General features: G+C 47.2%; 1 protein-coding gene across 1 annotated transcript; it reads right to left on the bottom strand.

Annotated features, from left to right (window-relative positions):
• Positions 1-1535: 1535 nt before the first annotated feature.
• LOC123448264 lies at positions 1536-6764 on the bottom strand. The gene has a single exon (XM_045125099.1). It carries the CDS (start codon positions 4566-4568, stop codon positions 3732-3734), a length of 837 nt encoding a protein of 278 aa, XP_044981034.1. The 5' UTR covers positions 4569-6764; the 3' UTR covers positions 1536-3731.
• Between the last annotated feature and the right edge of the window lie 6207 nt (positions 6765-12971).

Below are 12971 nucleotides of genomic sequence, written 5' to 3'. Positions count from 1 at the left end.
GATTCCCATATCATGCACGTATGGTGAACCACTATATGATGAAATCTGAGCATGATTAGTATATTGATTGTCATCCTTTGCGTGGCGGTCGGGATCACGCGATGGTTTATACCTACCAACCCTTCCCCTAGGAGTATGCGTTGAATGCTTTGTTTCGATTACTAATAAAAATTCTGCAACAAGTATATGAGTTCTTCATGACTAATGTTGAGTCCATGGTTTAGATGCACTTTCACCTTCCACCATCACTATCTTCTTAGTGCCGTGCAACTTTCGCTGATGCACAAAACCCACCACTAGCCTCCCTCAAAACAGCCACCATACCTACCTACTATGGCTTTTTCAAAGTCATTCCGAGATATATTGCCATGCAACTACCACCATGACATGTGCCACCACGTCTACATTGCCATTGCATGATCGTAAGATAGCTAGCATGATGTTTCCACTAATGTCTATGCCATGCTAGATCTTTGCCACAGTACACTACCGAAGGCATTCCATATAGAGTCATCGTTCCTCTAAGTTTTGAGTTGAAAGTGTGATGATCATCATTAATGGAGCATTGTCCCATGTGAGGAAATAAAATAGGCCAAAGAAGCCCACCAAAAAAAGAGGCCAAAGAGCCCACCAAAATAAAAAAAGAGAGAAAAAGAGAGAAGGGACAATGCTACTACTTCTTCCACACTTGTGCATATTAAGCACCATGATCTTCATGATTGAGAGTCTCTCTTTTTTCACCACCATATAGCTAGTGGGAAATTTTCATTATATAAATTGGCTTGTATATTCCTATGATAGGCTTCCTCAAAATTGCCTTAGGTCTTCGTGAGCAAGCAAGTTGGATGCACACCCACTAGTTTTCTTTGAGAGCTTTCACATACTCATAGCTCTAGTGCATCAATTGTATGGCAATCCCTACTCATTCACATTGATATCTATTGATGAGCATCTCCACAGCTCATTGATATGCCTAGTTAATGTGACTATCTTCTCCTTTTTGTCTTGCAACCTCCACTACATTCCACACCAACTATAGTGCTATAACCATGGCTCACGCTCATGTATTGCGTGAGAGTTGAAAAGGTTTGAGAAAGTAAAGGTGTGAAACAGTTACTTGGCCAATACCGGGGTTGTGCATGATTTAAATTCGTTGTGTTATGATGATAGAGCATAGCCAGACTATATGCTTTTGTAGGGATAACTTTCTTTTGGCCTTGTTATTTTGAAAGTTCATGATTACTTTGCTAGTTTGCTTGAATTATTATTGTTTCCACGTCAATAGAAAATATTGTTTTGAATCTAATGGATCTGAACATTCACGTCACATAAGAGGAATTACAAAGGACACCTATGCTAGGTAGCATGAAAGCATCAAAAATTCATTCTTATCACTTCCCTACTCGAGGACGAGCAGGAGTTAAGCTTGGGGATGCTTGATACGTCTCAAACGTATCTATAATTTTTGATGGTTTCACGTTGTTATCTTGTCTTCTTTGGTTGTTTTATATACCTTTTATATCTTTTTTGGGACTAACTTATTAATTAAGTGCCAAGTGCGAGTTCCTGTTTTTTCCATGTTTTTGACTCTTTTCAGATCTGATTTTGGAACGGAGTCCAAACGGAAGAAAAAACCCCGAAATGATTTTTTCCCGAACGGAAGAAGATCAGGGGGCCTTTGGGCCAAGCCAGGTGGGCTCCAGGGAGCCCACAAGCCCCCACTCCGCCACCAGGGGGAGGCGGCGGTGGGCAGGCTTGTGGCCTCCCTGGCCGCCCCCTGACCTAGGTCTTTGGCCTATAAATTCCCAAAAATTCCGCAAAAAATCAGGGGAGCCTCGAAACCGTCGCCTCAAGCTTCCGTTTCCGCGAGATCTCATCTGGAGACCCTTCCCGGCACCGTGCCGGAGGGGACTTTGGAGTTGGAGGGCTTCTTCATCATCATCATCGCCCCTCCAATGACTCGTGAGTAGTTCACTTCAGACCTACGGGTCCGTAGTTAGTAGCTAGATGGCTTCTTCTCTCTCTTGGATCTTCAATACAAAGTTCTCCATGATCTTCATGGAGATCTATCCGATGTAATCTTCTTTGGCGGTGTGTTTGTCGAGATCCGATGAATTGTGGATTTGTGATCAGATTATCTATGATATATATTTGAGTCTTTGCTGATTTCTTATATGCATGATTTGATATCCTTGTAAGTCTCTCCGAGTCTTGGGTCTTGTTCGACCAACTAGATCTATGATTCTTGCAATGGGAGAAGTGCTTGGTTTTGGGTTCTGTCATGTGGTGACCTTTCCCAGTGACAGTAGGGGAAGCAAGGCACACATCAAGTAGTTGCCATCAAGGGTAAAAAGATGGGGGTTTTATCATTGGTTTGAGATTATCCCTCTACATCATGTCATCTTGCTTAAGGCGTTACTCTGTTCTTATGGACTTAATACACTAGATGCATGTTGGATAGCGGTCGACGTGTGGAGTAATAGTAGTAGATGCAGACAGTATCGGTCTACTTGTTTTGGACGTGATGCCTATAGAAATAACCATTGCTTAGATATCGTCACGACTTTGCGCGGTTCTATCAATTGCTCGACACTAATTTGTTCACCCACCGTCTACTTGCTTTCATGAGAGAAGCCACTAGTAAACACTACGGCCCCCGGGTCTATTCACATCCATCGTTTACATCTCCGCTTTTACTTTGCTTTGTTACTTTGTTGCTTTCAGTTCTCACTTGGCAAACAATCTATAAGGGATTGACAACCCCTTCATAGCGTTGGGAGCAAGTTTTTGTGTTTGTGCAGGATCTTGAGATACTCCTCCACTGGATTGATACCTTGGTTCTCAAACTGAGGGAAATACTTACCACCGCTACGCTACATCACCCTTTCCGCTTCGAGGGAACACCAACGCAAGGCTCCAAGGCCACGGGGGAAATCATTTGCATACTTGCCTAGGAAGTCCCTTAAGGTGTAGCCGTAGCAGAAAGATCAAGCCAAGTATTCTCCCGTCGACGTGCCTATTTCTGGCGCGTTGGAAGGTCTTTTGTTGCAGTAGCATGGTGTATCTGGGAGGTCGCGAGGACGCTTTGGCCTCGCGAGTGTACCTACCCCCGAGGCATAAGCGCCTGATTCCGGAAGTCATTGGTGGACTGTGTTGATTGCCTCTATCTGTACCCAGCGCGAAGCATATGTCTTCCACTAGGCGTGGGGTGGACCCCTTCCGCTTCCTCGGGGGGCCCTGGGCGTATACAGCCTCAGCTCGTTATTACGTGAGAGTGTCACGGGATGAAGTAGGTTCCGGAAGGATTGAAGGATGATGCAGAGGTGTTACGGGTTGATGCAGGTCCCGGGGACGCTTCGGGAGCCCCATGCGTCACACGCGCGTGATCCTCGGGCTCGCAACGGTGTAGCATGGCCCGTCCTGAGCGAGCCCCCGAGCGTGGGGGGAGCCCCCACCGCTCGCTGGCCAGAGAGCTCGCCCAGATGGTAGGTCATGAGTCCCGGGGGCGTTGCCCCAACGCGCCTCGCTGGGGCACCCCATGTTCCTTCATTGGTACCCTGGACCATGATCCCAGGCCGGGTTGGCCCATCCTGAGGGCAACGACGGGTACCCGAACACCTGCTGGCGACTGAACAAAGCTCACACTCGCGACATGGGCATGTATTCCACCCCCAGTCCCTAGGCGGGCGTAGCGCGCCCCAGAGGCAGGGCGGGTATACCACCCTCGGCCTCTAGGTTGGTATCATCCAGCTCGGGAACATGGGTGTGTGTTCCACCCTCAGTCCCCAGGCTGGGGCCTCTTGACTTGGATACGAGGGTGCATCCACCCAGCCCCAGGCGATAGGCCCCCGGACCCCAGACCCAGACGTCTGCCCAAAGAAGCTCCCGACCAGCAGGTGTGCCCCGTGAGGATACCCGCGTTGGATGTCCTCGCGAAGCCACCCCTGCGTGCCGCCCCCGCAGTGCTGATCATACATGTTTGCATGGGGGCTGCCCGCGGGGTCGCGTGCGCGTCTCGGGCCGCGGTAATGGTCTGCGCTGCTTCCTTCGTAGCCCGGTTGTGTGCTTGCACGGTCGTCATCGAACTGAGCGCGCCTCCAGGGGTTGATGTCGTCGGGCCTCCGGTACTCCCTCCACGTTCTGTTAACAGCGCCGGTGGGTGCCGGGTGACGCCTCCCCAGTGTGGCCGAATCCCGTGCCTCAAGCAGCTCCTGCCGAATCCCCATAAGAGAGGGCCTGAGTGGATGCTTGGGACGCGTCCGTGTGGTTCCTCGGTTGTAGCCCCTGGCGATGCGGGCCGATGAGCGCGGCTCCTGTGGGGGCGCGCTTGGGTCTCGTCGGCGGCATTCCACCCAAGAGCGCGCTTGTTCCCGCCGATGCGGCGGCAGCGGGTGGCTTGCGGGCGCCTGAGCTCGTGCACCACCAGGAGTGCGACATGTCTGTGCATCGAGTGTTGGCAGGTTCGGAGGGGGAAAGGAACAACCTAGACGCGTGGAAGGGTCGAAGCGACAGGGGGATGCCCTGCGGTTGGTGAAGGCGGCAGCCCCCGGTGCTCGTTGGAAGCTCATCTGGTGTGAACACCGGCCGGCGGTGTAGCACAATGATGTGCGGCGTCTCGGCCCGTTTGTGCCGTCCGCGCCATACAAGCGGCTCACCTCTCCGCGCGGATTCGACGTCTCCCTACCATGAGTCTGATCAGCTTCAGCTGACCGGGCCCTGGGAGAGACCTAGACACGCCCCCTACCTCGCGCACCAAATGTCGGATTTCGGGCTCCGTGAAACCCTAAATATTCGAACCCAGGGGCGTGTACGAAGATCTCTCACTGGCTCGCCTCACTAGCTCGCTACTCGTTGAGAATGGCAAGGAACTCACTCGATGGTGAGGAAGACACAGAACATGGCAGTTTACCCAGGTTCGGGCCGCTGAAAAGCGTAATACCCTACTCCTGCTTTGGTGGATTGCTTGTCGTGGAGGTTGGTGGACGAACTAGTATAGTGTTTAGGCGCCTCCTGAAGCTGGGTGACCTTGTGTGGTGCTAGTGGATGAATGAATGGTTCAGGCTTTGACCCCATTCTATAAAGCTACCTCTCCTCTCAAGTGCCTTCGGAGGTTGGATGGCATTGCACGGTGCTAGCGGGTGAATTCGAGGATCTCCCCCTTCTACGAAGCAGCCTATCCTCTATATATAGTGGCGGCCCAGGTCCTCTTCCCTTATTGTTTTGGCAGGAAGGGATCCTACAATGGCCAATTTTGAAGGGGAACAGGGGAACATGCTCCCCTACCCAAAGGTGGTCTTTGCCTGCAAAGTAGCTGCCAACACTATAGGGACAGGCCCAGGGGTGACGTCTGCTCTACTGGCAGGCGGCGACGGCCTTTTTGCACCAGAATGGAAACCTTTGGGAGATGCCCTCGAAACCCCGGTACGTCCATCCCCCCTTTGCACTAAAGGGGAAATTGCGTTGCCCCGTTGTCCGCTGCTCGCCTGTCCTTCCTCTACGTCATCCTTGACTCCTGAGGCCGGGCCTCGCCTCGGAATATCCGCCGCTCCGGAGGGTTCCTGAGGAGGCCCCCTACGGGTCTTGATGTTGTTCCTCCTCGCGAGGCTTGGTCCCTCGCGAGGGCCTTGTCCTCGGTGGTGCCGGGCCTGTCGGTTTGCTTGATGAAGTGGGCCGACCCTGGGCCGCAGGCACGTAGGTCTGGGTACCCCCATTCCCAGAACACTGACATTTACTAATCCCCAAAATTCATCACGAGATTCCTCAATTGTGTAAACTTTTGAATCTGCACAACTCTGGAACCCAACATCAGAATGCTTGGTCAAATTCCTCAACACACTGGTCAAATTCCTCAACTTAAGTAATTTTTCAATTTCCTCAAATCTGAGAACGCATATGACCTCTCCAAATTCTTCACACCTATACTCTGTTCACACGTACAATATGTCAGCTAATGAATCACTAGGTTCTCATCAACTTAACTCATTTTCATCATTTCTTGAAGAAACATTACGTGTGTCCTCGGATTCCTCAAGAATACAAATTCCTCAACAAAAACCTCAGCTGAAGAAAATGGAGGAAGACAAAAAACAAAAGGGTGGCAAGAAACTAGAACATAACATTGCTTTTGAAATTCCAGAGGAAATATATGCTGAGTACTGCACGCCAGATGAAGAAATTCATGGAAAAGAGACCATGGAAAAACGCAAGATAAGGCTTCAAAGGATTGAACGCATATGGGCAAAGGAGTGGAAGGAATACAGGTATGTCACTCCAAAGTATGCCAAGAAGTTTGCCCTCAAACCTCCTTGCAAAAGATTACCACAGGGAGACCCACAAACAACACATCCCTCCAGTGTAGCCACGATTGAGGACTATCCTGATGAAAAAGACAAGTATTTGTCTAAGCTACACAAAAAAGGCAAAAGTTGTTGTAACACAGTTTAATAAGGATTCTGGTGGTGCATCTGCTGCTGCCACTTCTTCTGTTGTTGAGGCCTCTGCTACATAACAACCTCAAAAGAAGGTCATGATGAAGAAACCAGGTCCCAAGGAAAAACCCTCAACAACACTGTCAAAAGAGCAAATTCCTCATAAAGTAGCAACAACGGCTACCAAGTCCTCAACTGCAGCAAAGTCTTCACCTCCTTTGTAGTCACGGCTCAACCAACATCAAGCAAAAATCCAAGTTCCTCAGTACCATCAGCCTCAGGTTCAGCTCTCAAATCCTCACCTGGCATACTAAAGACAAAGATGACTGCTGGAAGAGGAACAAGGCCAAGCCCAAGCAAGGTTGTCAACATTCCTTCTGCATTAAAAGGAAGTGAAGAATATGATGATGAAACTCATCAAGCCATCATCGGAAACAAGCAAGAAAGGGTTGCACAAGCTACTCGCAACACCATTCCTCTAACACTGGATCCGAAAGTGGTGCTAAACTTCATAGACCTTTGGTATGAGGATCCAAACACTCCAATTGATGATTTGAAACTTCCACCTAGACTTAGTCATGTGGTCACTTCATTCATCAACGAAGCAAAATGGAAGGATCAGCAAGCCAAACAAGCTCGGGCTGCAAAGGTTAAAAAGGAGAAGTACTTGAAACAAAGCATCCTTAACCTGATGCCTGAGAAACTTGTTTCTACTCAGGCAGAGCTGAAAACTCTCAGTGACGCATACACAAGTCTTCATGCGGACCGAAAGGGTGTCAAAGTGAGGTTTGTCAAAGCCACAATTCATGCAATTGATGAATAAAACAGCAGGGTTGCAGCCCCAAAGCAACCAACAAATACTCAGCCCAGCTATACTGTACAATTACCTAATTCTGATGAAGATGAAGAAGTAGCGGCTGATGAAATTACTCAACATATTCCTACTGAAGAATCTGCCAGGCCTAACACTGCTCATGCAATGCGTGATGAAAATGCTCCTTCACCAATGTCTTCAAAGGTGAAGAAAGTGACTTCCGTCTGCATCAGACGTGAAGAAAACAAAATCTTCTGAGAAGAAAGCAAATAAGAGAAAGACATCAACACCTTCAAAGTCTTCAGAGGCAAAACGCCTGAAGACTCTGCCTACTACATCATCAGCTCCAATGGATGCTACCCCCCTCAGTGTTGCACCATCATATATGATAGTACCATTTGGTGAAGAACACATTATTTTAGAACAAGATGAGGAAATGGATGACAATCGCTCTGCTGCATCCACGCCACTGGATGAGGAAATTCAAGCTGATCAAATTCCTCAAGTCTCAACACCTCCTCCTCAAAACCCAGAAATGACTGTTGAAGACAAGGAGGCTGATGAAAACATTGGCAGTAGCACACCTGTTATCCATGATTAGTTTTGGGAAAAGGCTCACCCAAACTCGCCAATGACCACACAAATTCCTCAAACTCCTGCGGCCACTGAAATTCTGACTGGCTCTGAAGAAAAGAGCTCACATGTGAAATCAGCACCAGACCAACAATCAACTGCGTCAGCTGAAGAAACTGAAAAGGAAACTGGTGTACTAGAAACTACATCTGCTCCGTCGGCACAACAAATTCCTCAAATTGAAGAACAAGCTCCTGATGAAAATCCTCATCGCATGATAAAATTTACTACTGATGAAACTCCAATTATGGTTGCAAATCCTGAAACTGTAATTGTGGTGGTCAAAACTCCTCAAGATGATGAACATCATAATCTTCAACCAAAGCCTCATCAGCCCTTCTCAAAAAGACCAAAGTTTCTGAAGGAAGACTTCTATGATGAACATCATTTCTTCACTGGAGAAAATCCTTACGATAGGTTTTGTATCACGCACAGAAAGTTCTGGACGAGAACTCAACTGAATTACTATGCTTCTGTGCTTTGTGGGAAAAGGAAGATATTTCATCACACCTACATTCCTCATTGTGACATGGAGGAAATTCCTTGCTTCATCCCAGTACTAAGTGGTCTTCATGAAGCAGGGCTAATGCCATTCTGCATAGATATCGGTGACTGGAATACATACATTATTCTTTATTCTATGCCACACTGCATATCTCTGGTGACCCCAAAGACATCAACTCGTGGGTCTTCAACTGGATGACACAACACACTCACTGCAAAGCTCCAGCCACAGAATTGCTTCGAGCTCTGCCTATCTCAATTCCTTCAGATGAAGCAACAAAACTGTATGATGAAAGAGAGTTGACAAATCATCTCATGGAGGTCCTCATGAAACCTTTGGCTCCGGGCCAACTTCCAAGGACTAAATTCCTCGTGAAGGAATTGAAGTATGTGCCTATAACAGTCTACAGAAGTTTGGCATATTCCATCGCACCTATCAAAGGGCATGATAAGGAAGAAGATGGTGTTGGAATCATGAAGAACATCCTGTTCAACGTCATACATGGCATCAAAATGAACCTTCACGATTTCTTCTTGAGGACTTTGGGTGATAATGCCTTGTCACCGTTTGAGCTGGAGATTTATGCGCCTTGGATCATGAGATTCATCAGGAACAGATCAGCCATCCACTATCAAGCTGACTATCAGAATCACCTCGGTTATCTGCCGCCTCTCAAATTCATTAAGCAATCTTTTGAACCAGTTGAAGGCAAAGGCAAGTCAGTGATTGATGAACGAAATCGACCTCTGGATGGTCAATTTCGCAAGGCTGGCTCATATTCCTCATATGATGACACTGCCACTCAAGAATTTGATGGTAGAGAAAAACCTCCAAGCCCAACTGCCACAATGATGATGACTAACACAAAGCTTCTCCTCAGTCTTCATCAGAAAGTCGATCACAATCACAAGTGGGTAAAACGCCTGTTTGGCTCCATTGTGAAAACCCTCAATGTTACTCAAAATGATGTGAAGAAAAATCACTATTATCTTCATGAGGTATTTAATCGCACATGGGCCATATTGTCACACCTGAAGACTCCTAAGGAACTTGAAGAATTGGGATTCACTCGTGACTTCGATTGGTCATGGCCACCAAAGAAGAAATTCAAGAATATTCCAGTCCCTAACTTGGTGGACAGCTCATTTTCTTCATTCTGCACTGCTGATTCCGATCAAAAACGTGTGACTACTGCAACTGGCCCAACAAGGAAGTCAAACTCGAAGAATTCTCACGCCTCTTCCTCAACACAGAAGTGAAGATCTTCATGGGCGTTAGTCCTCAGTTTCATCCCTTTTCGTCACTTGATGACAAAGGGGGGGATCTGAGAGTTAGTCCTCAAGCGTGATAAATCTGTGGGCCTATAAACTTTATTAAGGTCCAATCTCTTGGTTCTTCCGAAGTTTTTGATGTAATGAGTTGTAACTTAAGACCGATGGTGTTCTCACACCATTGAACGTTTTTTCCTCCCATGCTTATTCCTTAAGTTAATTAATGCATGCTTGCTAAAATTCGTGAGACACCATTTTTCATCATGCATTTCAAATTCCTCATACTATATGTCAAATGCATGCATGAATTACAAGATACAAGGGGAGATCTCCATGATATATATCATCAATGTGCATTTGCAGTTCAAAGCAAATTCCTCAAAACATGCACATCTTCAGGGGGGTTTCTTTGTATCTTACCTTCAAATTCCTCAAACTCAGTACTTACATTTCATATTGTTATCCCCGTTGAAAACTTAACCTATTTGTCATCAACCACCAAAAAGGGGGAGACTGTAAGTGCATCTAGTGCCCCTTAGTGATTTTGGTGGTTTGAAGACTTATAGGTTAAGAGACCGATATGTTTGTAAGTATACACATGATCTATAAGTCGCTGAGGAGTTTCAGTTATTCGATGAATATCGACCCCTACAAATGAATGTCTTCGGGTGAATACTTTGGTCATTCCTTGAAGACTTTGATCGCGAAGAAATTGATATTCCTCATGAAGATATTGAAGATGAGGAATTCGGTGTTTCCTGAAGAAAATACACTGAAGACTTTGAAGCTTGAAGATTTACTCTTTCTGTTTCATTTTATTTATACTTGAGTCATAGGAACACTGTACTGTTAAAGGGGGTCGAGGCAAAACTATGGAACGAATTTCCTCATGATGCTCAACGCAAACCTACACCTACCAAATCCTCAAAGTGAGGAACATGAGAGACATGAGGACTTTCACATTTGAAAGTTTCGACCATTGCCGCCACGTGTCCCAGATATTATCCACCCAACGGTCATATTATTAAAGGGCATTTATGTCAAATCATGTCAGGATGCTCCCAAGCTATAAATAGCCCCCCCCCAACCACTAGCTGGTTGGCTGCTCCGAGAGAAACTGACACTAGTCATTTAGAGCAACCCAAATTCCTGAGAACCTTTGAGCAAAAATCATCAAGTGAGGAAATACCTCAAACACCGAAACTCAAACCAAAACCCAAGTGATTGATCATCACTGAAGAAGTTATTCATGTGTGGAACCGACGCTTCTTACCTTTGAGGACTGTGCATCCTCCAAACGGCTAGGTGTCATGGTCTAGAGCATCCAGCAGTCAATTGTGGATCGCCGGGTGACTAAGTTTGTGAGAGTTTGGAAGTCTGTCCTGAAGACTTACCACGAGTGTTGGGCGAGGACTCTGTGTCCTTAGCTCAAGGAGAATACGGTAGGGACTGTGTGTCCTTTGGTTTCAATACCAATCCGCTCCAAACCAGACGTACAACTGTCACAGCAGTTGGAACTGGGTCATCAATAACTGTCTTCATCGAGCTACTGGTTCTATTTCCTCAACACTCTCATTTCATCAATTGCATGTTGAAGACTTTCATCAGTACTGTTTGAATAATTTGACTGAAGACTTTCTCTGAATTTCCTCAACCTCAAATTCTTCACCTGAGTTATTCTTCACCTGCTTATCCTATACTTGTGACTTGTGCAAATCGATTCTCTGAAATCATTTTGAGTACTTTGTTGTAGACGTTTTTTGCACTTCTGACTTTGTACTATTTCCGCTCCACTCAGTTCATGACTGAGGACTTTCCTCACTATGAATTTCCTCAATGATGAAATTGTAATAATCGCCTATTCACCCCCTCTAGTCGATATAACGCACTTTCAGCATCCTCGAGCGGAAGTTCTGGTATACCAAGGTTATCGCGGTCTTGTGGGGTTTTATTTTCCCAGTGCCTTGCACAGAGACTTTTCCCTTGTTCGCCTTAGCACGCTTATGCTTCTTTCGGCGCCTTGAATTCTCCTCCCCCGATTTGTCATCGTTTGGCTGAGGTGGGAGGTCACCGTTGTTACCGGGCGTGTCCACCATATAGACGTCCATCGCCATGTGTGTGTGGGAGTGGGTTCCTCGGCCTCCTTGTCCATGCCCTCCAGCTCCTCAGAGACATAGTCTAATGCGTCGGTTAAGTCTTCGACGCTTGCTACCAAGTGGGTGATGGGTGGGTCGTAAAAGTCCCCATATTCCGAGCCGTACTGTAAGCGGTTTGGGCTGGTTGAGATGTGCAACAATTGGATCTGGTCGAGCATCTCGTTTAACACCGAGAGCTCGTCCTGATGCATTATCGGATGGTTTTCGGAGTTAGCCTTTGGGGCCGCCGTGAGGGAGGCGTATTCGGTTAAAGCCATTTGTTCTGATCCCGGCGTCCGAGTTAGGTCCGATCTAGGGGGCGTCTCTTCGAGAGAGAGAGGGATATGAGGACTTGGACGAACGTGGGACCCGAAGTTAAAGCTTCAGGGTTTTTGATCTCATGGGCCGAGGCCGGGAATCTTATGGGGACCAGATCGGTCCACGAATGGGTTCAGAGTTCGAAACTCCCTGACCTCGCTTGTTGATCGGGGACGAAACCTCCAATCTAGCCAAGACAATCAGTTGGGTCTGTGCGCAGTGTGATGTTGCCAAATGAGAGAACCTGTCCGAGGACAAAGATGTCTCCATTGCTAATTCTGTCGCTGGCGATTAAGCGAGCCATCGATCTTTGGCGGTTCAACAGCGGAACTCTCAAATGAAAGCACCAATGTCGGTGTCAAAACTGGCAGATCTCGGGTAGGGGGTCTCGAACTGTGGACCTTGCATCGATGGGTTACAGGAAGAAGGGGGAGACAATGGTTTACCCAGGTCCAGGCCCTCCTATGGAGGTAATATCCTACGCCCTTCTCGATTGTATTGATGAAGATGATTACAGAGTAGATCTACCTCGAGATCGTATATGCTAAACCCTAGATGATTCAACATCTACCTCACGGATAGTGGTCCCTGGTTTATATAGACACCAGGGTCCCTCGGGTTTACAAGTTACCGACTATAATCGGGAATAGATGAGCCGACCTATTCTTTCTAAGCTTGAAGTACATGCCAATCTTCGGGATATTCCTTCCAGAGTAGAGGTCATCATCAGGCCCGGTATTCTTTAGCATGGCCCACTGGACCCACCCAGTATTTACTAACTGGCCGTGTGAGGACCCTAGAATCCCGGACTCCCTCACTACCCTCCGGCAAGGTTTGGCAGCCATAGACCTCCGGGGGCCGGTCAAG

The sequence above is a fragment of the Hordeum vulgare genome, chromosome 4H (assembly GCF_904849725.1).
Source record: "Hordeum vulgare subsp. vulgare chromosome 4H, MorexV3_pseudomolecules_assembly, whole genome shotgun sequence".
Classification (NCBI taxonomy): Eukaryota; Viridiplantae; Streptophyta; class Magnoliopsida; order Poales; family Poaceae; genus Hordeum; species Hordeum vulgare.
Note: the sequence above shows the minus strand (reverse complement) of the source record. Positions and strands in the feature narration are given on the sequence as shown.

Coding starts and splice junctions, on each gene's coding strand:
- LOC123448264 (XM_045125099.1), bottom strand. CDS start 4,568: ATGAGCTTCCAACGAGCACCGGGGGCTGCCGCCTTCACCAACCGCAGG.